General features: G+C 41.6%; 1 protein-coding gene across 1 annotated transcript in view; it reads left to right on the top strand.

Moving 5' to 3' along the window:
- Nucleotides 1–7,396, top strand: part of SAMD5 (sterile alpha motif domain containing 5) — a 45,824-nt gene extending 38,428 nt beyond the window's left edge. The window contains exon 2 of the mRNA XM_037034841.1: nt 2,874–7,396. Within this exon, the coding sequence (XP_036890736.1) occupies nt 2,874–2,936 (63 nt within the window). The 3' untranslated portion in view covers nt 2,937–7,396. The remainder of the gene's footprint in view (nt 1–2,873) is intronic.
- Nucleotides 7,397–26,245: the final 18,849 nt, after the last annotated feature.

The following is a 26,245-nucleotide window of genomic DNA, read 5'->3' as shown; positions in this document are numbered from 1 at the left end:
CGGTTCAGCCCAAGAATTAGGTTTGTGTGGCCCTAAAACGTGAGCTCTGTGATTGAAAATGATCTCAAAGACAGGTAAGGGGAGACGTAGGCCAACCTGAGTATAAAACTCTCAGTAATGGTTCCTAGAAATAGGCAGGTAACATACACACTGCTGACATTTGTGTTTCATTCATAAATTCATTCATAAGTTCTGTTTATAAAAATAGCAAAACTTCAGGAGCATTCATGGAACCCAAAATATAAATCTCTATTTATTGTTCCAGAGGTGGGCTTTCATGAGAAAGGACCCCATGTGAGGCCGTTCCTTTCAGGATTTTTAAGTCAGCCTAGTACTCCATCCAGAGATGACTGTACACGTGTATAAACAGACTATTGTTTTTCTTGGTGGTGTGAAGAAAGAGCTTTTTTTCCTGTAAGGAGCAGGACAGGTGATTTAGGGGAAGACGCAACCTGACTGTGTGCGTGGGGGGAGCAGCTGTGTGGAATGAGCCTGGACCGGCAATGCCTGTTCGCCCAGAAGACTTCTTTTCAGCAGTGAGCTCCTTAAAGTTGGTCAGGATTTTTAAAATATGTTCCCTTCTATTGCACTTGGTTAGAAACAGGATCTGGCAGGGGCAGGAGCTGGGCTGTCACGTGCCTGTCAGCCTCCAGCGCGGAGGAGCCCTCCTCGTACTGGGGAAGTTTCTGGCGTTTCCCGTGGTTGTGAAGCAACGTGCGCTCGGCTAATTACTGTTCTCTGCTCTCACATCTTGGAACTCCCCACGACCCAACCGTGGAAATCCTGTTTGTCTGCCTCCCACCCGCTCCCCCAAAGAATGAAACACAGCAACTTGCAAGGCTGGGCTTGTTTAATGAATGCAGTTTGTTTTTTTTGTGGAACCAAAGACACAAGAGGTTCCGGAGGCTGTGAGCTGGATGCTGGATTGGAATGACCCTATAATCCTCATCTTTAGAAAAGTTTAGTATGGAAGGTGTCTGCTCTTGCTAGATGATAACCATTTTGAAATCATTTTCTTTATTTCCATCATTCCTATAAATGACCTTCCATGGTAGGCGAGGCCCTCTTCCTGGCTGCAGGCAGAGCTGCGTCTAGCATGGAGACCTCTGAGAGGCTTCTGTTTCAATCAGAATGTCTTCAAGATGCCGCCTCCCTGCTCGACAGCCCCATTCTGTCCCTTCGTAACTGCTGATGCTATAACCCGAGGCTCTTTCTGGTTTTCCTGATAGAAATAGTGTGTTATCTTGCACTACAGAGTAACTAGATTTTAGTGTAATGTCTTTTCATTCATTCACGTAGTGAAGCGATAAAAACCAAAGAGTATCGCCTTCCTTATGTTAAGGTGAACTTCTCCTCACTCCCCACAAAAGAAAGATTGAATGTCACTTTTTCCAAGTTTGTAACAGAAGGTGATTTTATACAGATATTGGCTTGATGGTTTTTTTGAGTGACTATTTGACTATATTAATTATAAGTTATTATTACTTAGAATTATACACACACACACACAGGCCTGAAAATAGCTCAGTTCTCTGGAGAAAGACATTTTCTAAGCATGAATAGTAATACTTTCTTTCCATACAAATGCAACTGCTGGAAGTAGTTACCCAAACTAATTAGTAATGACATGTTAGTTAACATACTGCCATCAGCAGGTGGCTCTCTGAGCAGGGGTGCAAATGGCATGTGCTCCAACAAATTGTCGCACCCTAGAGAAGTGTGTACAGTTGTTTATCAGAGAGTCTTTTTAATGATGCCTATAATAGGAATGACTTTGTAAGGCAGAAAACTGGGGGCAGGTAGTAAGAGATACAGACTAGAAAAACAAAACAAAAGAAAGCAAAATAGATTCCCCCTTTTCTAAAGACTTTTCCAAGTAAAAGCAAAACCAGAAACAAGTAAACAGCCGAGTCCTCCTTGTCATCTCAGGGACGCTGGGGAAGACGGGTGTCCTCTCTTCCCTGCCCTGTCCTTTCTTCCTCTCCTTTGTCCCTTTCAGATCTGTCAAGGGCGTCTTGGCACACGGCAAGGCTGTGACAGATGGGCAGGGAGCTGTAATCTGTTGCCGTCTCTCCATTTCGCAAGGCTCCTTGCGACAGTGAAGGGGTTAAAACTGTCGACACCTATCGGAGCCTGGAGATCCTTAGTGTAATGTCAGCCCCAGACACTGACGCAGATGACCACACAACTGCATGTGAATTCTACTCGCTTTCACTTTCTGAGAGTCCTCATGAACCTCTTTCCAGCTCTTGTACAACCATGCTTTTTAAATGTGTGTGTGTGTGTGTGTGTGTGTGTGTGTAACAAGTTACTGCTGCTCCATACACATGATTAGGATGGAAAGTGATTGGGAATCGGTTTTATTTTGGAAGGTGCATTTTGAATGAGCACTTGCAGATGCAAGTTTACTAGATACGCACCCTCTGAGCATGAGGTATGTGGCCTTTAGAATGCTCCACAGTGTGTTGACCGGTATTCTATTAGGACGGGTGCTGAGGTATAGTATCGAGTGATGTGGTTTAGGAAGGCAAACTGCTACGTGATGCACGTTTATTTAATTTTGTGTTACTATCTTGTCTTATAGGAAACACCAAAAAGAAAAGAAATAGTCCTTTTTAAAACAAAAGTGGACCTCTTTTAAAAGAAAACTTTGGAAGAGTAGGCTTGAGAAGAATAAAGTGTACTTTTGCGTGTCAGCTTCAAGGAGAAAATGAATAGATAAAAAAGCAGAACTTAAAGCTGTTTTTCAAAAGTCCAGGCGATAACCAGAAAGGGACAACTCTGACTTAAAAAGCAGGAGCAGGGACCCATGCTAAACTAGGTGAAGGATGGGTAAAGGAGAACCTCAGTAACCCCTATGTTCAAATCCACAGGTCCCCATGGCTGGCATCCTAGCGTACTTAATGAATTGGCCGAAGTCATCACAGAACCGCTAGATATCATTTTTGAGAACCCGTGGAGGACTGGTGAGGTGCCTGAAGACTGGAAAAGGGCATATTTAGGACCTTCTTTCAAAAAGGGAAATGGATGGTGACTCTGGAAATACTCATCAGCTTAACTTTTTGCGTGGAAAAACTCTGGAATAATCAGTCTACTGGGTAACTAACTTACAATAGCTAGGAACGAGGCAGCAAAATATTACATGTTAACAAGTATTGAGTTCATTTTTAAAGGACACATCATTGTGAGATATAGTCATGCATATTTTGGGACTCTTCCCTCTATTCTATGAGTTCTTGAGGAAAATAAATGAGGTTAGCTAAGGTTTTGGGGTTTAATGAAATTTAAGTATAATATCAGATGAATAGCAGGTTTCTGGCATTAGCTAGTAATTACATTATTTTTAAATTAACCTTTAACTTGATAAGAGTAGTTTTAACTCTGTATTTCAACCTGGTTTTTTTTTCACTTTATATAGGACTGTGTTTTCATAGGTTGACATAATTTATATAATTTTATATTGAATAGTTTGGTGAGGGAATTCTTATTTTAAGGTACTTTATATAGTCATTTCATATATAGGTCCATTTATAAAGCTGACGCATTAAGGAACATGACCAAAGGAAATCATTTTTCCCCTAACTTTTCTTTTTGAGTTGAGTCTGGCTGAAGTTCAGTGTTAGGACCAATCAGACCGCCTTGTGCTGATACAGACTGAGCAGGAGTCGGCCGTGGCTCCTGGGGCCGGTTCTCCTCCCCGTGGGCGCTGGCAGGCTGCCACAGAACCTCGCCCCACCTGGCTCCTGGCGTCTGGCCTCAGGCCCATGGGGGCCGTGGGCTTTCAGGAGGCCACAGCTGATCCAAGAGATCCAAACACTTTTCTTAAATATTGTTACACATTGCCTTTGTACGTGACTAATGTTAAGCCATAACATCCAAGCGAGTCACGACCTTGAACCTGTATACCCAATAGATGGAACAGTAATTAAGGAAAGAGTCTGTTTGTACCTCTCAGATCAACCACCACCTCTGGCGGGTTAAGAACCCTGTTTAATTACAGCGGAAAAGGAGAGCAGAATGAGGTGGAAGGAGGAAATTAAGATGACTCTGGAGTTTTTCTGGTTCCTATTGTTCTTGCCTTTGGATATTGGCAGTTTTATTTTCTGCTGAGAAAAAGCAACCATGTTGATGGGACTAAAAATTGAGTTACAAGGAGATCATTGGAAAAGATACGAGATACGCAGCAAACTCTGGAGTCACAGGCAGCTTCTGAGAGTGGCCGAGCAGTGTCGTATCGCAGAATCTTTCCTGTGCTGCGGAGAAGTGCATGAGAGCTGCAAGTTTACCGTAAGATGTAAGTGTTCTGAAGCTCAAGAGCTGGGGACACTCAAAGGGAAAGACATCTATATGCATTTCTTCCTGGTGCCTGCTGGTCCCTGGGAAGCGGGAGGCAGGTCAGGTCTCCAAAGGCGATTTGATTACAACACTGCCTCACAAATCCAAGATTTACAGGGTTCAGCTACTTCTAGAGATTTAGATACTAGATAAGCTCAGTCTCATTCTTAATGTAAATGCAAGGAAATTAAAAGCATATATCTGTTGTGCTTTAAATATACATAGCTTGCATTTTTGTAAGGACTATCCTCCAATCAAACTTGAACTTTTCTGGTGAACTAGAATCTTTAAACTTAACAAGCCATATTTTTAAAAGAGTGTGGGGGTGTCTATATAGATTACAGGTACAATTTATTATGATACTAAATGGGTTCCTGTTAGAGACCTCGTTTCCAGGTGCAGCTTCTGTGGCAGATGTGTTTCACAGATGCACACTTACACGCATTTGCCAAACTGTTGCTAGAAGGGACCCTGCTCCTGAAAAATGTACTGCTGTCATTGTGGGCATTATGACGCAACCTAAACAATCAGGATGAGGTAAGAGCTAGACTGTAAGAGAAAATCATAGTCTTGCCGTGAATTGTATCTGGCAATAATTACTCTTAAGAAGAGTCGTTTTTAAAGTGTCTTTTCTTTTATCAAGCATTCATGATATTCTTAATCTCTTAATGTAAAGGGAATAGTTGAGGGACAAATACGTTATCAAAACTAGGGGATTATGTTGATACGTTTTTCCTAGAACATCAGAGAGATTGAATACAAACATTTACTTCCTAATCTTGGAGAATTTGGAGGACTATAGCAAAATTTACTTGAAATTCTTTTTAAAAGAAAGTTTGTGGGGGTGAGGAAAGAAAGATTTTATTACCAGAAAATAGCTCTTGGCATAGGGAATGTGTAATCATCAAACAATTTCCTTTACATCCACAGAATAGTTTCTCTTCTTCATCTACACACAAGCAGTTTCTAACACCTTGGTGTTGCAAAGTGAACAACAAAACAATAAGAACTGAGTTTTTACTTTGGAGTTTGTCGGATCTTAGGTCAAAATAATACCTCCTATTGTTCTTAAGAGGCTTAGGAGTTCTGTATCCTACACGCACATGGTTCTTGGCCCAGTGCATGGCACATAGTAGCTGCTCAGTGTCTCTCTTCCTTTCCTGCTTTATTGCCAGTCACTGTCTTTATTTTTTCCAAAGATTACCTGAAAATGGACAAGAAAACTCAAGGATAAACTGCCACATTCTTATTGCTTCCTTAAGCCCCCTGAATAAGGCCCCCTTGCTTTCTTTTAGGAAGGAGAAGAGGAAGTGACCGTTCACTGTCGCCGCTGAGCAAATGGGTACTGAGTGCAAGAGCGGGTGAATTTGTAAGGCCAGCACCTGCCCGGTCTGGGAATAGCCACATAGACACATGTGAAAGTTTTTCTCCGATTTCCCTCTTTTATACAGGCTTTAGAGTTGTAAGTTTGATGTGCAAATCAGTGAGTGGCGTATGTGCATTTTCCTGTGCTTTTGGGACTTGACTTACAAACTAGGAGTGCAAGGGGACATTTCCCCAAAGCTGCTTCCGGGGTAAAGTCAGCCAAGGTGTGAAGCAGGTGATGGTGTGTCAGCCAACTGCTGTCTGGGAGGAGAAGCCAGGTGTGCCCGCGACTGGGGGGCACCTGCCGGAAAACTGAGACTTCTCGGTGAAGGGTCGGAGTGGTGTAAACAGGTCCCTTGCCTTGGCGTTGAGGACCAACGGAAGGACAGGTTAAAGAAAATTAAATCTTTGGACAGACTATTTGGTTTATATGACTTTGTACATATAGTATTTAGGTGTCCAAAGACCATGTTCTGGCAGGTGGAAAAGTTCTGAATTCCAAAGCGAATAAGGAATAAACAGTGGAGTATAATATCCAGACATATAAATAAGAAATTATCTAGAGCCTGACCTTAAATTACAGGTTCTCCATTCAGACCAAGAGCCAAGTAACAGGGATTTCTTAGAAGAGATTAGCTGACAATGTGAGTTTAGAATAAAGCCATGATAGATGCTGTATTAAATTACACAAAATTGATTGTACAGAGCAAAGCAAATCAGCTAGGCTTTCTCTCTCTCTCTTAGAATTTCTGATTTTGTTCTTATAACATCCTCAATGGTCATCAATTAGATATTCCTACATCAATGTTTTACACTATTCAGATTCTTTGATTAGAAATTCTTATTCAACTCTATAGTATTGATCTCCAAGGAGAAAAAAAATTAAATGAAGTTTCTACTCCATGATCACTATTTTAGATATTCCCTTAAAAGACAAAAAAAAGAAAAAAGTAGTTTAGCAAATGAACAACATAACTATTTTTACTTATCAAAATAGATGTTTTCTTTTAAGTAGTTTAAATTCCTGAAAATGAACTTTAAATTTTTCTATGATTGTTGTAAGATAACTTTTAGAGGGAAATGGGAAGTTAAATTTCACAGTAAGAACTGGGTATTTTGGTTTTTGGGGGTTTTTTTTTTGACAATTTGACCAACATTTCTCCCACTGGAACCAAAAAAAGTCAACTTTTAAATATTATTTAAGATGACAAATGTCTTTTCCACATGTACTCTGTAACATGCCCTCTGCCAGATAAATTTGCCCTTCCTCTCCCAAAAGTGACGTGCTGCGTCATGGGCGTAGAGGGCAGGGCATAGAGGGCAGGGTGGTCTAGTGACTGGGGAAATGTTCAGGCTCCCATTGTTCATTGCAGTCTCTCCCTGTTCCCTAAGCTTGACAGTGTTCTGAGGTACTGTTTGGGTTAGTGGGGCCATGATTCATGGGACACTTCTGCCCATGCAAAAATGCATGCACATCGAAGTTGGTGCGCACAGAGTCGCTCTAAGTAAGCTGCAGGTTTGGTTTTATAAATGTAACTGTAATGGACATGGCCTTGCCCTCCCAGTTATTGTTTTAAAAAGAGACTGTACGAGAAGGCATAATGAAACAGCATTGTGAGCCGTGGACTGGATGCCCATGCGGCCTATGATTTGCAAACATGTTCGTTCCTCAATAAATGTGACTTTCACAGTGGTTCTGCCTTGGCTTCTTTTGTAATCATTTACGTTTTGATGAATGGAATAGAGTGTGTGCGTTGTTTAAACTGACAATATATAACTGTTTACAGTACTATAGTATTATGGTTAGCATGGGAAATTAGATTTCTAACTCGAAAGAAAGGAAAAAACAAGGCTTCCCACCTTGCATACACAGTTCAAATAAAGCATTATGATGTACGCTTAGATGCTTTTATGGGATTGTTACATATGTTTATGTTGTGGCTTTCTCCCTGTTCCAACTAGAATATTTCTGAGGGTGAATGCATGCGATTCTGTGCTAGCCATGGTGGCCCACCACAGAGGGAGGTGGGGAGGTGGGATGTGTTAGGTGGTAGTCAGGGTTCCCACGTGGAGTGTCTCCTGCTGTGGTGCCCACTGCCCTGGAATCTCTGTCACTGGAAGATTGTTGTGATTCAGCCTCAGAGAAGCGGCATCGCAGGGGTCATTAGGTCAAGGGTCTACTGGGTTCAGTCCCAGCCTTACCACTTTCTGGTTAGGACCTTCAGCAAATGGAATGATTGTTGCAAATGCTTAGCAAAGTAATGAGCACATGGTAAGTTGCCCCCAAACATTATTTTGTTGTAGTGTTTTGGTTTATGTACAAGTGGCATTGGGGGATGTTTTGGGGACTGAGAATGGCTGTTTTTATTCCCACTGCAAACACGAGGAAAGTAAATTTAAAGCAGGGAGATAGAGAGTAAATATTAGAAAGAAGTATGTAAAAACTTGAATTTTAGAAATGAAAAAGAACCTTAGGACAAGCCAATCTACTTCAGAAATCAGGTCATTACAACACCGAGTTGCCAGGAGCTGGTGATGTGCTTGTGATGACCTGGGATTGGTGGCAGACAATGGAGATTTCCCACGACCTCTGACCTTCTGTCTGGTGTCAGATCCTAGGAAGTACAGCTGAGGTCATCTCCAAAAACACCCTTCTTTCTACCCCGGTGTTAACTTTGACTTAGATCAGTGTTTTTCAAGCTGTAGCCACAGAACATGTTTGTTCATAAATGGAAGCTCCTAGCAGTCCCAAGGCTCTGCAGGTGCTGACAACCTGACCTTTCAGCTCTAAGACCTTAGGCTTCAAGTCTTCCTTGACCTACAAAATATGGGCAGAGGACCTACCTGAAGAGACACTTCTCCAAAAAAATCATACAGACAGTCAACAGACATGGGAAAGGATGTTCAACATCACTAACTACCGAGTAGCACCACACACCAGTCAGAATGGCTGTCCTCAGAAAGACAAGAAGTAAGTGCTGGTGAGGATGTGGAGAAAAGGGGACCTCATACTCCACTGGTGGGAACGCAAACCGGTGCTGCTACCGTTGGAAAGCAGAGTGGAGCTGCCCCAAAAAACTAAAAATAGAGCTGCTATAGCACTCAGCGGTCCCACTTCTGGGTATTTATCTAAAAACAAACAAACAGAAAACACTAACTCAAAAAGATATATATATTCCTATGTTCATTGCAGCATTTTTTATATTTATAATAGCCGAGATATGGAAGCAACACAAGTGTCCATCAATAGATGGATGAAGATGTGTTGTGTGTGTGTGTGTATATATATATATATATTATGTGTGTGTGTATATAATGGAATGTTATTCAGCAACAAAAAAATGAACTCTTGCTATTTGTGACAACATGGGTGGACTTAGAGGGTATTATGCTAGATGAAATAAGACAGAGAAAGTCAAATACCAAATGGTTTAATTTGTATGTGGAATCTAAAAAAACCTAATGAACAAACAACAGAAACAGACTCACAGAGATTAATAGTTTCCAGGGGGAACAGGGGTGGGGAGGGGTGGGTGATAAAGCTGGATATAGGGAACAGCATTGTTATAAGCTTGCACGGTGACAGATGGTGACAACACTTAGTGTGGTGATTTTATTGCACAATATATAAATGTTGAATCATTATGTCATACACCTGAAACTGATACAATATTGTATAGCAACTATACCTGAATAAAAAAAAATTTCAGTCTTTTTTGATCTATCAATACATTTAGAAAAGCCAATGATATTGGTGGGGAGCACTAAAATGTATTTTTAAACCTAGTAAGTGTTCATTTAATAAAGAATTGGATGATAAAATACCATTAATAAAATCACTTCACAGAGGCAGCTTTTGAAGTATCTCAGCTGAACCTGGAAAATGAATACTTTCCAGTCTCCAGGCCATATGCTTCCCCACTGAGGATTTTTTTAAATCTGAAAGAAGAATCTTGAACAAATTTAAATGAAAAAAAATTAGTCTTTTCCTCTAGAATTAGCCTGAGGACAGAGTGCATTCACATAGTTATGGACACTTTTTTGGCCAACCTCCACTACTTGAAAATATATCCGTGTCTTTAACAGAACATCTGAGGAATCTCATCTGTTTCTTGGCTGAATAATGAGCACAGATTGTGAATTGTATATATTCAGTGTGCATTCTTTTACGTCCATTGTGCTCAATCAATTTAACTTTACTTTAGAAATTAACCTACATAACAGCATTTGCAAAAATAGCCATTTTGAGTGAAGAATATTTGTTTGATTTTTTCTAAATCCTAACCTCTCAATCAGAAGCCCTGAATCTCATCCTGATTTTCCTGGTGAGTAGCCAAGTCACTTTTTTTTTTTTAAATACCTTCACTGTCTCATCCATAAGAGTGGCCAGTGAATAGCGTCACCTAACACCGCCCACAAAAGGTCTGGGAAGCAGACAGCACCCGAGTAACCTCACAGGGTTTTGAGGAAAGTTAGCGACCTGGTCCAGCTTTTCACTGCAACCTGCGGGGAGCTGTGAACCCACCTGGTCTGTCCCCACTGGTGGTGTTCCTGGGGCTGTATTTTCTTGTATTTTGCAGTGGCTCAATAATTCGAGCAGGGTGGGGCAAATGTAGCTTTACTGTTGTGAGTACATGAAACACAGAGCTTATTCTTATTATTAATTATTGTGTTATTTTCCATATGAACAACTGTAAACCTGCCTTTGCCTTACCCTGGAAGGTTGATGGGTGAATGAAGGACGGGATGGACTTTCTCCCACCACTGAGGAAACTACCCACTGAAGTTGTGTGAGTTGGTTCCTCCAGGGTATTTCCTGGTTCCGGGGAACTTGCTGGGACACTGTGATCTTTGTGTTGGAAGGAGACAGCTTGCCTTTCACCCCGAGTCCCAGGAAACCAAGTTTTTCTTAATCAGTTCACCTTGATTATGGTTTTCTTATTATTTAGGTCCTCTTACTTTCCTGTGTTATTTTGTATAACACCATAAATATAAGTAATTTATGAACTGAACTTACACATTCATTTAGGTTTTCTTTTTCTGAAATGCATTAAACATTGTCATTTGTGAAGGTACACACAAATACTCAAATGACACAGTTTGAATTATGATTTTATTTTGGTCCTATTTTCTTCATCTGAATTGTAAGAGGGTTATCATCTCTTCCTGTGATAAATGCTAAGAAAATATCGACCTCTTTCTGCAATTAAAACTAATCAAGGTATGATTAATATACTTATCACATACATCCTAGCATACGGGGTACTGGTAGACAAAATTAGAAATATTTTGATAAACTGACTTACACAAACATTAACTACCCTCTTAGATTGCATTTAGACATACTTCCTTATAAAAACATTTAATGTAAATTCATGACCTATGATTTTGTCCTTGGTAATAATTACTTCTTCTCTGAAGTTTACTTGTACCTTCTATCAATAGAAAGGCCAAAAACCCAAAACAGTGGAATAGTTGAAAACTTCCAGTCCAAGGTTTTTCAGACCTGGTTTTGGATCCCACAGCGCTGCCGAGAATTACGACCGCTTGACCTCAGAGGAACTTGCAGCTGTACAGTGATCACGTGACTTGTCTTTCCTTTTAGTCCCTGATGTGCATGGATCACGTGGAAGGGGGCGGGGCGGAGAACAGTCGCGCTTTGCACAAACAAAAGCCTGGATGCGAATCCCAACCCCCCCGCGTCTGGCTGAGTGACTTCGGGCAGGTTGCTACCTTCTTCCAGTCTCTTTGCCATGTGAAAATTGAGGTCAGTGACCCCCCCTCACAGAGGTATTGTGGAAACTGAACAGAATGACGTGCAAGATGACCCTCGAGGAGGGTCTTTGTTGGAGGGACGAGAGTTTTTACCACGTGGCAGCCAGGAAGGATTGGCGGGGGCGGGGGGGGGGGGGTTGCATTTGGGTGGGGGAGAGAGTCTGTGGGATGTGGGGACTCGTGAAGAGAGGCCTTTGACTCATGAACTAAAATTGTTTTCAAGATAACATTCAGAGAGAAGCTTACATTCTTGATCTGATTACAGAACAACACTAAAAAGTACAGTCACATGCCCTCAGGACTGCTGAAAACACTGCATATATATTTTTTCATTTACACAACGACCCTGTGAAATAAATGCGATCGTTATCCCCACTCTACAGATGCGGACACTGAGGCAAAGCCAGATTTGGGTAATCTGCCCCAAGCCACACGGCCTGGAAGCAGGAACGCCAGAATCTGAGTCTCCGTACTCTGTCTTTAAGCCTCTCCTCTTCACCTGTCTATTTATAGGGGCAAATATAACACAGGACCAAATAAAAAAGGCTATAAATTAAGAAGTGAGAGAAGCAGAATGACAAGAGTGGGGGTTATCATGAAAGAAGGGGTGCTGAGGGGTCAGGAGACTAGGCAAACAGGGCATCAAACGTGGCATCTCGTCAAGTCTAAAGTGCCCCAGATGGCGGGACACCAGTATGTGGCCAGTGTGTCTGTTGCACAACGCTGCTTTCTAATTAAGATTTTCATTTGCAACTTATTGACAGAGCTTTCTTAGACTTCTGTGTGCATAGGTGTTCATGATTTCTCACAAATATACATAAAAATAAAAATAAGAAACATGAGGTAACCCTCCCCTTTTTTGGGGCAGACTTCCCTGGATCCCTTCTCAGCTCGGGTCCCCGCAGTGCCCCTTGTCCTCACTGTGTCATGTGCCAGCAGGGGCATTGCTGACATAGCTCATCCAAGGGCAGGGTGAGCTATGGGGTGGCAGGGTGGGGGGGGGGGTCACCCAAACTGTTCTACACATTTAGGTGCTCGTATTTTCTTGATCTAACCTGAGATTGTCTGCAGAAGATTTTCAGGCAGTGGCTCATTCATTTCTTCAGAGGATCCTGAAGTGGCTTGTCAGCTGAAATGTCATGGGCTCACCCCTCCGTGGCCATGCCACCCAGAAGGGCTGCCACGTTAGTGTGGTGCACGTGGTGGCGATTGCACCACTAGCTGCCAATCAGAACCGACCCTGGTTCCCCATCTGTTGTCCTCCACTCTGATTTCACACGTGTTTGAATGTCAAAATGCACGTGTTGGAATCCATGAAATATGCTTGTCTGTGGAGTTACAAGGGAGTTTCAGCCATCTCTCTTCACCGTCTCACTTTAAATACCGTAGGAAATTCAGTTTACCTCTGTTATCCTGGGTGTCCTTAGGTCTATAAAATGTTGACTTGCGAGTCTCAGAGAGAGGCAGCCTGTATTAAGCACACTGCACGTATTAGGTGCTTGAGATGCAAGTATTTTTTTACACTGGTTTTTAATTACTTTTGTTTTCCTCTATTCTATAAAGAGTACTAAACTGCCATTTGAAGTCACCTTATAGAGTCTGAGAGAAAAATTAATATTTCGAAATTTTTGAACCCAATAAAAGTCGTTTTCTGTTACACAAACGGATTCTGTCTTTTTGTTTTAAGTTATTGATAATCTTTACATTTCATTTTAATTAGAAAACCAGTAGGCAGCATCATACCAATGTCCAGGACTTCCTACTCTCTGTGACTATCCTCCATGACACCCAAATTGAGAAACTCATAAAACAAGTATTTATTATGGTGGAACTTTGGGTGAGGCAACCTAATTTCTTCTAGACTTTCAATGAATCAATAACAGAAGTTGCAAACATACCGAACTGTAATTTTCAATAATTCTCATCTCGATAAAATCCCAAGGTCTTCATTAGAACTATTCCCTTTAGAAAAATCACTTCATTGTTCTCATCAAATACAAAACACAGGAGAATTTATATACATATTCAGACAAAGAAAATCAGTCAATAATTTGATAGATACAAGCAAGGCATAGTGTGAAACATTAAAATCATTGCCTAAAATTATTGAGCCTCCCTCCCTCCCACCCTTCTTCTTATCTTTCCCTTTTTCTCTTTCACTTCCTCCTTCCTTCATTCCTTCCTTTCTTTTTCTCTCTTTCTTTCTTGGAACTGACAACAAAATAAACCAAATATATCTATTTTAGCCCTTAAGTCCTACTCATCCGCTTTTATTTTTCTATGCTTTAATCTTCTTCCAAGTACATTTGAAGAATAGTAATAGTAAATGCGTTTTCTGAAAATCTTGGCGCATTTCCTGGACTTTGGAAGTGCGAGGAAAGGGTTGACAAAAAAAAGTGATTTTTGAATGAAAAATTAAGTCTATACTTACATTTAAAATCCCCAGAGACATGATTAATATGAACCATAGTAGCTATTTTCATTAAGGAAGATAGCCAGATTGTATTTGGTTTTGATGAATTATTATTTTTAAAAGCGTGTAGTGACTGAGTATATATGAAAATCTAGTATCTAGTACTTAATGTTTTTATAACACAAAGCATAGTGTCATCTTAACCAATAATTGAAAACGAATAAACTGATGAAGGTTATATTCTGGCATCGGGTACACGACGACAAAACTCCAATCTATCAAAATAATAGCTCTGTTAAATGCCCAGTAGGGAATAAGGCAAAGCCTGTGACTATGTCGCACGATGGAGAGAAGCTGAAACCCATTTGCAAAGCCTGCCTCCTGGAGTTATGCACGGCTGAGAGGGTAGGGAAGGACGAGAAAGTGCTGTGCACTTGGTTTATTACACGTCAGAAGTTTATTGCCCCTCTGCTTTATACATGTTTTTGAATCTTGCCTTCGGACCTTTCAACACTAATGAATAGCTGCTTAAAGTTTAATTATTTTGTTACTCTGTTGCTTAGTTGTGGTCTTAGTGGGATGTTTTTGGTCTATTTAGATGTAATTTATTTGGCTTCATAAACAGTATATAATGTCGTGCAACTGTAATACAATACTGGTTTCCAGTGGTACCTTCCCAAAGGAAAGCGCCCTTAAGTTAGGAGGGCAACCTGCCTACTCTGGGGAATGCTGCTCTCCGCTCACCTTGGGGACCCCGAGGAGCTTTTAAATCGCATCAGTTATAAAACACTATTGGAGAATAAGTATGTCCTTACAGGAAAGGATGAGTTCGTTCTTTGCATGATTCCAAAGTAATTCTGAGGTATTATCTAGCTATAGGAAAAACTGAAGCCTAATTTTACCCTTGATGCAAAGTTGGTCATCACAGACACGAAGAATGATCAGCACGGGCGGGGTAAAGGTAGGGTCACAGTTGTGAGCACGAGAAACACAGAGTTTATTCCCAGACGATGATTCATTGATTATTTTTCATCAGAACAACTGTGAACCTACTTTGGCCCCACCCTGTACTAGTGGGTTTGGGTCCAGATTCTGTAGTTTAAAATGCTTTCAGGAAATTTGGAGCTAATCTCCAGAAGAAAACATGCCAGAGGTTGAAAGTCATTTGTGGATATTAATTATTTACATTTTAGCCATAACATCGAGAGTAATGTCTGCAAAGTGAACAAATAAATCAATGCATCCTTGTGATAGGTGGTAAAATGTGGTGTGAAGAAAAGAAAACACAGACATCAGTGGAAAGGAAAGAGTTAGACATGGGTTTGAATTCCTTTCTGCCACCTGAATCCCGGTGGCCTTGGGCAGGGCGCCTCACCTACGTCAGGATTCTATGAACCATCTGTGCGGTGCGGTGTAGCTAGCAAGTGCCCAATAAATGTTAGCCATTGTCATCATAATTCATCTTCGTATCGGACAACTATGCTATTAAGATCGTGGGATGAGTCGCAGCCCAGTGGATTTCTAAATGACCCAGTTTGAGGAGAATTTTTGTGGAGCGGCACGCCCTGCGGAGACTGCACTGGGCTCTCTGGAGGAGGGACAGAGCCTTGCCACACGCAGGAGGAGGTGGACAGGCAGCAACCTCAGACTCTATATACACAAAATGGCACTTATGCCAAACAAATTAATAAAACGTGGTGGAGAAGTAAAGAAAGGGTGTGTGTAATTTGACGAACAGTCTTAAAAGGTGGGTAGGATTTGGGCTACTGATGGGAAGGAAGGTGGGAGTGGAGTGAGGAGGGAGGGGTTCCCAGCTGGGGGAGCCTCGGGGACAGAGGCCTGACAGAGGAGAGTGCGTGGTNACGCCCTGCGGAGACTGCACTGGGCTCTCTGGAGGAGGGACAGAGCCTTGCCACACGCAGGAGGAGGTGGACAGGCAGCAACCTCAGACTCTATATACACAAAATGGCACTTATGCCAAACAAATTAATAAAACATGGTGGAGAAGTAAAGAAAGGGTGTGTGTAATTTGACGAACAGTCTTAAAAGGTGGGTAAGATTTGGGCTACTGATGGGAAGGAAGGTGGGAGTGGAGTGAGGAGGGAGGGGTTCCCAGCTGGGGGAGCCTCGGGGACAGAGGCCTGACGGAGGAGAGTGCGTGGTCTTCTGGAGAGGACGGGACATTGGCTGGAGGCTCTGGAGTCCAGAGTGAGCAGGTGAGTAAGAGGAAAGATGTGTAGGATGTGCCTTGGAAGCAGGCCTGAGATCTTCAATGTGACACTAGGAAGGCCTACTTTATTTTATGGGCTGGGTATTGCAAGCGTTTCTTTCTCGAGATGGGTAGCCAGTGGCATTTGCATGCCCGACATATTTTCAGGCGCCAACTGTGAATCCTTACTCGTGCCACTGTAAGTACTGGGAAAAACTGGACATAAATCCTGCCATCGTGGAGATTGTATTCCTCAAGAAATGTGGGTGTGGGTCATTCAGTGCTGGCTTCTACTTTCTCTTTCACTCAGAAAGGCACATCAGAATGCAAATGCATGGTAACCTGGGCGCGATAAGAAGAGCCTAACACATGAACGTGAAAGTCGCGCACAAACCGCCACTGCACGTGTGCTTGTGAGTGGATCATAGGTGCGCTGAAGACCAAGACTATCTCCGCTGGACCCCGGCGCCAGCAACTCCTGCCCAGGTGTTTGCGGAGGGAAGTGATGAATCTGAGAAAGAACTGGAGGCTGCTGGCATCAAGGCTACTCTCATTCAGTTTCCTTTGAGTGTCACCATCCTACAGATCCATGGGCAGCGCTTCCCTGACGGTCCCCTACCACCTGCTACCTCCCCGGTCAGCCCCTCCTCTGCACTATGAAAGCCAAAGGTGCAGCTCTGTTCACTGCAAATCCACGCTGGCCTTTGCCTCACACTATCTCCCACCTCCCTTTGTTTTAATTGCGGCGATTTCCTTCCTTGCCCTTGTCTAGACCAACACCGCCCAGCAGCACTGTTCTGCAGTGACGGCCGTATTTTACTTATTCTGCACTTTCCAGTGCAGTAGCTACTGGCCATATGTGACTGTGGGTGTTTGGAATATGGCTATTGCTATGGAGGAAAGCAGTTTTTAATTTTAATTAATTTAAGTAGTCGTATGTGGTCAGCAGTAACAGATTAGACAGTAAGGTCTAGAGGTTCATAAAAGATGTGCAATTTTGGATTCTCCTTCCTTGACAGTTATATATTTTAATGACATCAAAAATGTCTAGGTTTTTTTTGCAGCCAATTTATGGTTTAAAAAATTAAATTTGCACCTAAATCTAGGATCAGGAAAGTGGCAGGGCTGTTCCCTCTGTCTGCACATGGCCTTGCAGTCCCAGCAACAGGTAACAATGGATGCCACTTTGGGGCAAAGCTCCACATGGCTTTTTGTTTTACCCTACCTCTTGCCATTTTCTAGCTAAGGAAAAGAACAAATATTTCCTTCTTCTCCTTTCCAAACAGGCAGCCCCAGGGTAAGAACTGCAAGAGAGAAGAGGTAGCTCTGTTTAGACAAAAGCGTACCCTGAAAAGTGATGTGATTTTCCCCCTTAGTGGCTCCTGGTTGTTAACAGCTGAGGGTGAAGGAGAGGGATGGGTCACCATATGGCAGGACAGACAACTGTGTGCCTGGTGCTATTCACTCATAAATGGTGCAAAAGAGAAAGAACCCATTAGCAGGGTCAGGGAGGTGAGGAGCTCCATCTCGGACATGTTGAGTTTGAGGTCTTTGTGGGGAGATATGTGCTAAGAAGTGGAATATATGGCTGCACCTCTGGAGAATCATGTTCCCAGGATAAATGTCTGGGATGTGCGAGTAAAGTCACACAGGTAGGATGGCCTAGGCACAGTCCCTAGAGTGAGCAGAAGAAAGAACAAGAGACAGAACATAGCCATAGCATCAGTATTTACATGATGGATGAGGGTTGGAGATTTGATGTGTGGGAAGGGGAATGAGTAGATAGATGGTCCAGAGAGAGGGGTCCTGAGAAGGGCAGATGGTTGGGGTCCAAGAACAGGTGGAGGGAGAGAGACATCAGCCTTTGGCAGAAGGAAGTGTGACTTTTAGTTTCAGGAAAGGAATGGTGTGGCCACAGGTAAGTTAACAGGCTCAGTAGGTGGCAGTCGAGAGAGATCCTGTCTGAGTGCGGGGCTGGCCAAAATTAGTTCCATGTCTAAGATTCTGAAGTGACCTTTATGTACACACTGAGCTAATATAAATGTGCTTGTAAAAAGACTCAGAAGCTGAGTCAGCAGGACTTCCACAGGGCTTTAGGAAAGGGATGGGTCCCCTGGCCTCGGCAGGACCCAGCAGCAAGCAGTTGGGAAGTTCTGAATCTAAAAGAAAGAGGAGCTTTAGGCACTCCTCCCCCTTGTAGACCAAACTAAAAGCAGGAAGTAAGCACAGTTAACTGTCCTGGCTTTTCCTCTCTGCAGTTGGTATTGCACACGTAGGGTTTTCATTTTAAAAACTCCGTCACAATGCATCCTCATGTGTCTAAGGTGCAGAACCCTAAGCTGGGAGCAAGGCCTCCGAATGGATCAGCGCTGCATCCAGAGCCCAGTGTTAGCAGCACCTGTTTGTGTGAGCGGCCTCTGTAGTGCCTGCCTGCCTGCCGTGGTGTGTGCAGCTGAGCCATTGTCTTGGCAGGTGCTGGAAAACCCGGTTGCTTCCGGAGTACGGGGTGTCTTGGGATCCGGGTGCTATCAGCTTCTGAGAAAATCTTGTTATGCAAAATGAAAATATGCCTAAACATTACAATATTTAATGATTTCTTAAAGTAGCATACCGATTCATTAAATAAAAATAGGATGTATAAAATCGATGTCTAGCTTCAAACATAAACATTTCATTACATGAGTATTTCTCCGATATGAAGCTGAGCAGCTGTTTCTCCAGATGCCTCAGCAGGGCTCTGAGGGGAATAGCTGCTAAATCCAATACCGTAGTTAGCGAGATATTGAAAGAAATACTACAAGATGCCTCTGGTTTAATCAGTAAGGCTCGAGGAGCTAACGTTTAAACACAGAGCACGGAATTAATGTGAGAATTTGGATTACATTCTAAACAAGGAAAATGTAATTGCTATGCTTTTGTGCGTCCCACATTCTAATTTTTATTATTTAAAACCTATTAAATTTCCATCACAAGAAACCCTCTTTGTTTTCCCTACAATCAGTTGTCATTGTGGCAGCCAATTGTTTTGAAAGAGAAAGTACAACATTATTATTTATGAGAAAGAGCTGACACACACAATCCTTATATTTAGCTGACTCTGATATGGCTGGGCCAGCACGTTCAATCACATGCATAACGACTTGAGAGATAGGCCCAGAAGGTTACAGGGAATTTTATGCAGGAACCATCAGCCCTAGACTGAAATGAAAAACTGCTCATAAACTGGTCCGTAACCTTTTGCCTTTCTGCACCATAGAGTGGCAAAATGAAGAGTAGGGGAAATTTATGGAAGGGTTCCATTGTTGCAGAATGAGCTATGTGATAATTACATTAAAAAATGGAATTTTTTGAAAAAGTAGAACTTTAATACTCTATGAAATATTGGCAATTTACCTGGAAGAATGCTATTAGGAAAAAAAGCAGTTGAGTTTTTAATAAATGGAAGATAAGTCTCATATATTATTTTCATTTCTGAAAAATATATATATATATGAATAAAAATGTTCAATCATTTTGTCACATTAAAAAAGTCTCTAAAATACTGTAAAATACTTCAAAGAGTAAATAGTTTTAGTAAAAATTTATGTGGTCTAAACATGTAGGGAAATACTGGAAGGTCAAATGGCAGTGTATTCATAATTCTTTCTTCTGGTTGCTATGATTATAGGCATTTTTCTTCTTCTTTTATTAATGAATATTAGTCCTGAGCATGTGTTACTGCCCTGATTACTAAAACACAGCCCCACCCAAATCCCCTTCAGTGTTTCAAAGCATTTTTGTGGAGGGTTTGTAGACACCATTCAGACCTTCTTAACTGAGGACTTCCTTTAGTTTCCCCAGGAACTATCGTCTGTCTTTATACTGATAAAGGAATTCTTTAAGTTATGTAACTTGATCCACTGCTTCTTGAACTCATTACCACTCATGGTTCTTCTCTCAGGATGCCAAAGACCACAGCACTGGCCCTGGACAGTGGCCTTAGACCGCAGGTGGCAAACGCACTGAATCCGGCCCTCCACCTTGTTTTATCTGGCCCGGCACCTTGTTTCTACCTGGTGGCAGTACTGAGCTCTTACTTAAGGAATAGTTACACTTATATGGTCCTAAAATTACATTTGGCCCTTTGAAGGCAACTGTGAAGCTGATGTGGCCCCTGGTGACACTTCTGCCTTAGACTGAGGCTGCCCCGGCCCAGGCAAGACTGCCCTCGCCGTCACTGTCCCAGCCAGTTTCAGGACCACACGCCTTCTCCTTATTGCTGGCGAATGAGGACCATGCCTGGCGATGTGGGAACATGTCTTCAGTTGGCATTTGTCCCCCTGATTCTATAAACTTACCACTGATGAATAACTATATGCATTACAATTATATAGCTAATTTGCTAGTGTAATATATCTTCTTGGAATAAGTAAACGAGAACTCGTATTTCTTTTGGGGTGTTTCAGGCCACTAATCAGATGAGCTGTGTGAGTCCTTAGTAAAATGTAACTTGCGTGCAATTTTTGGCAAGTATCTTATTAGCTATAAAACCCTCATTAGAAAATGTGACAGAAAAGGAAAGAAGGAGCATGAGAGGAAATTGTTGTTGACTTCACAAAAGTAGCTGCTGGTAAAATAGGTATAACAAATCACTAGTTCTTGATATATCAAGGATGTATAAATGCATGCTTATGTTTAAAGGATTTGGGGGGACTTACAGGCTTCTAAAAACTTCATTCGTTCACCCTGACTCAACATGGTGCCCCCCGATCTCCAGTGCCCAGCCCCTTGAGTGAGCCACTGTTCTTTATGACAGGGGTACTGGTGGAGGCACGTGGTTAAGAGCCATGGATAGTGACAGAAGAATCTGGAGGATGTCATGGCAGCTAGATGGAGGCCAGTCGGGGGATTTGAAACATTGACAGTTTCAAAATGAAGAGCCGCTGAGATAGCTCCAAATGCCGCTGTAAATACTATTGTAGGCAATAGCGACCGGAAGGGATGAGGCTGATGGAGTCGTGGCATGAACCCTTTTCTAGCAGTTGTTAAGTCAGAAAACTTGCACCCAAATTCAGTAATTAATCTCACCAAAGAGAACAGGGTTTTGCTCTTAAGAGTTAGTAGTGATGGGGCCACTGCTGCCTCGTATGGACTTTACCTCATGGGCAAGAACTAGCATGTTAATGAGAAGGCAGCAGTGTGCTGCTGTTTAGCAGGTGCATTAAGTCTCTCAGGCCACTAGGGATTCCTTTAATAAATTACTACATAGCATAAGAAATTGCTTCCTAATGGCCTGAAAGGTGTTCTGAAAGAGTAGCAATTTACTCCCTTTTTGCAGAAGGAACAAGCCCCACATATAGTATTAAGGACCTGCTATTTCTCTGTCATTGAAAGGATTCTTATTTTTGGTCTTTAATTATGAACTCCTACAGAACTTTGATTTCTCTTTTTTTTTAATTTTATTGAATTTATTGGGGTGACATGGGTTGGTACAGTTATACAGGTTTCTACCACACATCATCCGAATGTTGTATTGCATGTTCACCACCCAAAATCAAGTATCCTGTCACAATTCACCCCCCTTTACCCTCTTCTACCTCCCCCACTCCCCTTTCCCTCAGGTAATCACCGTACTATTGTCTGTGTCTATGAGGTTTTTTCCTTAATTCCTTTACCTTGTTCACCCAGTCCCCCCAACCTCCTCCCCTCTGGCAGTCATCAGCCTATTCTCCATACCTAGGAATCTGTTTCTGTTTTGTTAGTTTATTTTGTTCATGAGATTCTTTTCACAGTTCCTGCACTAGTCTNATCTGGAGGATGTCATGGCAGCTAGGTGGAGGCCAGTCGGGGGATTTGAAACATTGACAGTTTCAAAATGAAGAGCCGCTAAGATAGTTCCAAATGCCGCTGTAAATACTATTGTAGGCAATAGCGACCGGAAGGGATGAGGCTGATGGAGTCGTGGCATGAACCCTTTTCTAGCAGTTGTTAAGTCAGAAAACTTGCACCCAAATTCAGTAATTAATCTCACCAAAGAGAATCAGGTTTTGCTCTTAAGTGTTAGTAGTGATGGGGCCACTGCTGCCTCTTATGGACTTTACCTCATGGGCAAGAACCAGCGTGTAAATGAGAAGGCAGCAGTGTGCTGCTGTTTAGCAGGTGCATTAAGTCTCTCAGGCCACTAGGGATTCCTTTAATAAATTACTACATAGCATAAGAAATTGCTTCCTAATGGCCTGAAAGGTGTTCCAAAAGAGTAGCAATTTACTCCCTTTTTGCAGAAGGAACAAGCCCCACATATAGTATTAAGGACCTGCTATTTCTCTGTCATTGAAAGGGTTCTTATTTTTGGTCTTTAATTATGAACTCCTACAGAACTTTGATTTCTCTTTTTTAAATTTTATTGAATTTATTGGGGTGACATGGGTTGGTACAGTTATACAGGTTTCTACCACACATCATCCGAATGTTGTATTGCGTGTTCACCACCCAAAATCAAGTCTCCTGTCACAATTCACCCCCCTTTATCCTCTTCTACCTCCCCCACTCCCCTTTCCCTCAGGTAATCACCGTACCATTGTCTGTGTCTATGAGGTTTTTTCCTTAATTCCTTTACCTTGTTCACCCAGTCCCCCCAACCTCCTCCGCTCTGTCAGTCTTCAGCCTATTCTCCATACCTAGGAGTCTGTTTCTGTTTTGTTAGTTTATTTTGTTCATGAGATTCCACATATGAGAAATCACATGGTACTTGTCTTTCTTTCACTGGCTTATTTCACTTAGCATAATATTCTCCAGGTCCATTCACGCTGTCACAAAGGGTAAGGTTTCCTTCTTTTCCACAGCTGTATAGTACTCCATTGTGTACATGTACCACGGCTTTTTCATCCACTCATCTGCTGATGGGCACTTGGGCTGCTTCTTGACTGTTGTAAATAATGCTGCAATGAATATAGGGGTGCATATATTCTTTTGAGTTAGTGTATCAGGTTTCTTCAGATACCTTGCCAGAAGTGGAATCACTGGGTCATAAAACAGTTCCAATTTTAATTTTTTGAGGAAACCTTATGCTGTTTTTTTCACAGTTCCTGCACTAGTCTGCATTCCCACCAACAGTGTACAAGGGTTCTTTTTTCTCCATGTCTGCGCCAACACTTGTTGTTTGTTGACTTATAGATGATAGCCATTCTGACATGTGTGAGGTAGTATCTCATTGTGGTTTTAATTTGCATTTCTCTGATGATTAGTGACATTGAGCATCTTTTCATATGCCTGTAGACCATCTGTATATCCTCTTTGGAGAAGTGTCTATTCAGGTCCTTGGCTCATTTTTTAATTGGATTATTTGTTTGTTTGGTATTGAATTGTATAAGTTCTTTATAAATTTTGGATATTAACCCCTTATCAGTTGTATCATTGGCAAATATATTTTCCCATTCAGTGGGTTGTCTATCATTTTGTCAATGGTTTCATTTGCTTTGCAAAACCTTTTAGTTTGATGTAGTCCCATTTGTTTATTTTTCCCTTTGTGTCCCTTGAGAACTTGATTTTCTTAAATCCCAGTGGCATCTTTATGTCAAAAAAAAATATATATATATAGTGAAAAAGTAAAAATTCAGTGTTGACATAAATCCTGTTGAAGGACTGCAAAAAATGATAAGGGTAATTTAACCCAAATTTTCTTGGTGTCTCAATTCTGAACAACGGTGGCCGAGACAAAAAGAAGTGGGTCACGTCAAAGGGTGGGGCGGGGAGGGGATGTAAGCTCTGAGCCGAGATAACAGTCATCTGTGAGGACAGCCGTCCCAGGCGCCACGATTAATTAAGGTATCTGCCAGTCAGGTGGGCCTGAATCGCTCTGCCTTGGAAAGGGCAGAAAGCCGTGGTATTTACACAGGGATCATCCGCTTATATTCAGAGCACTGCCAGGGCCCCTTTTGGCAGCCACTCACTTGTTGGCAGAATGTCTTCAATTACAGGCAAACTGCCTGGTCTCATCTCATCACAAACCAATTTGTCAGGATGTGTGTATTAGGCAAGCTTTGGAAACAGAAATATTTTACTTATTTTAAAATGGTGGGGGAAAACTCTTTGGTGCATACCTTCAGAATTGCCTTATGAAATTTCACTCTGAGATAAATATTTAATAAAAATGCGTGTGTCTTTCATAAGGAAAACAAACTAGAGAAGGAATACCATTGTTACTGTGGCTGTTAAATGCTCTGATTGTTTACGGAGAGATTGAGGAATGGAGAGGCCAAAGGGTTTTTGCCTGAACTCCACATTTAAGCTAATGAACATTAATGGTCTCTCTTTATATAAGTTCACATTGCCTAGATTTTTTTAAAAATTGTTTTCTCCATACTCTGATAATAATAGGGGTTAAAGTGTTAGCTGTTATAGTTTATATCCTAACAATTTAAATAAGTAAGCGATATAAATATAAAGATACAGCAAGTGTGGGGAAAAAAAAGCCTATAGCAGCAAAAATAAAATAAAGGCCAATTAATGAAATAAAAGCCAAAATAAAGAAATGCATTAGCATTCTTCTATTTTTCTTGATTCTTATCTTTCTCTGATAGGTTGTAAGACAAAATTTCTAAATGATGGGAACTAATAAGCGATTGTTATTATTACATAAATTATGTTAACATTTATTCCATGGCTCCTCATCTGCAGCTTTCTGTGTTACATGGAAGGATTGAGCAAAAGAGAAAACACTGACTGTCAGGGATGCACTGGGGCAGTTGCTGGGGGCTGGAGCGCTGGGGGAAAGAGGGCTGAAGACAGGGGGAGGGAGGATGGGGGTGGGAGGAGACATGTTGATGAACTGATGGACAAAGACTTGACTTGGGGTGGTGAACACACAATACAGTGCACAGGTGATGGGCTGTGGAACTGTGCACCTGAAACCTGTATAATTTTGTCAGCCAGTGTCACCCAATCAAGTCAATACAAAGGAAAAATAAACAAATAAACTTTATTTATAAGAGAATAACTGCTTTCCTGCACAGCTGATTATGAAGTTAATGCCAATGACATGGATGTTACTCTGGTACCAGATTTAATTTGGGAGCTTTAGGGTATTTATCTTCTTGTGCACTTACTTGTTTAGTGCTTGTCTTCCCTGCTCGACTGTGTGCCTAAGAAAGGTAAGACTCGTGTCTTTTCCACCACTGTATTCTCAGCTCCTGAAAATTACTCTAATTCTTGCTAAAAAATATTTTAATGAATCTTAAAGACATGCTGTTCTGGGAACATGTCATGTAGTATAATACATCTAAAATGTATAAAATATATTCACTTAGCAGGTGGTTGACACTCATGTCATAATCACAGTATTAATGTACCAACAGGGGTATGCCTGCTGGCTACTGAATTTACCAAACAGTAGGTAATTTTTTTACTGCAGCGTTTTCAAAACTTGGTAGGACTTTTCTCACTCTGGGCTCTTCCTTCCACTGTCTGACGTAGGCTGCCCTTCCCTGTGTGCTAGAGCGCTTCCTTATTTTGGTCTTTAAGTTCCTAGAACTTAGCCCCCTCTCTGTTTGACCTCTAACTACATAGTAACACATACAGCTGGACTCTGAGGGTGCATTTCCCTGAAGGATGTTCTATAATCTGAGAACTTTCAATGTGTGATGCTTTGGCCTTTTTCAAAATGGATTGCGATCTACTGTTTCACCTCTTTAAGTTTAAACCTGTCTCTGTAGACTTCGTGCAATGGGAGATACTTGCTCTTTTAGGGTTTGTAAAATGAAGCAAAGAAATTAAGGTGAAACAAGCAATAATGTGAGGAAATAGAGGATGAGGAGGAAGGACCAGAATCAAGTTACTTTGAACCTCCCTTACCTATTAAGAGGAATCATTATATGATAATTAATAAATTTTGGTAGGAGCTCGAAACATGGGTATGTATCTGATTTGTTTCCAATTATTTTAGGTAAATCTACAATATGAATATCATTGTCTGCTTTCAGGCAAGCATTTCCGTTCCCTGGATAAAATGTCTTATTGTCTTACTGTGTGATATGATTTTGAAGTAGATTTTGGAAGAGCTGTAGTTTGCTTATCAAGATAATACACTTTTGTTGTAAGGTCAACTTACAGAATTTGGCATGGTGGCATGTGGGTTCCTTTTTCCTTGTATATCTTTTTGCTTATTTCAACTA

The sequence above is a fragment of the Sturnira hondurensis genome, unplaced genomic scaffold (genome assembly GCF_014824575.4).
Source record: "Sturnira hondurensis isolate 20B ecotype Veracruz unplaced genomic scaffold, ASM1482457v3 Scaffold0022201, whole genome shotgun sequence".
Classification (NCBI taxonomy): domain Eukaryota; kingdom Metazoa; phylum Chordata; class Mammalia; order Chiroptera; family Phyllostomidae; genus Sturnira; species Sturnira hondurensis.
This window is presented reverse-complemented; position numbering and strand designations above follow the sequence as displayed.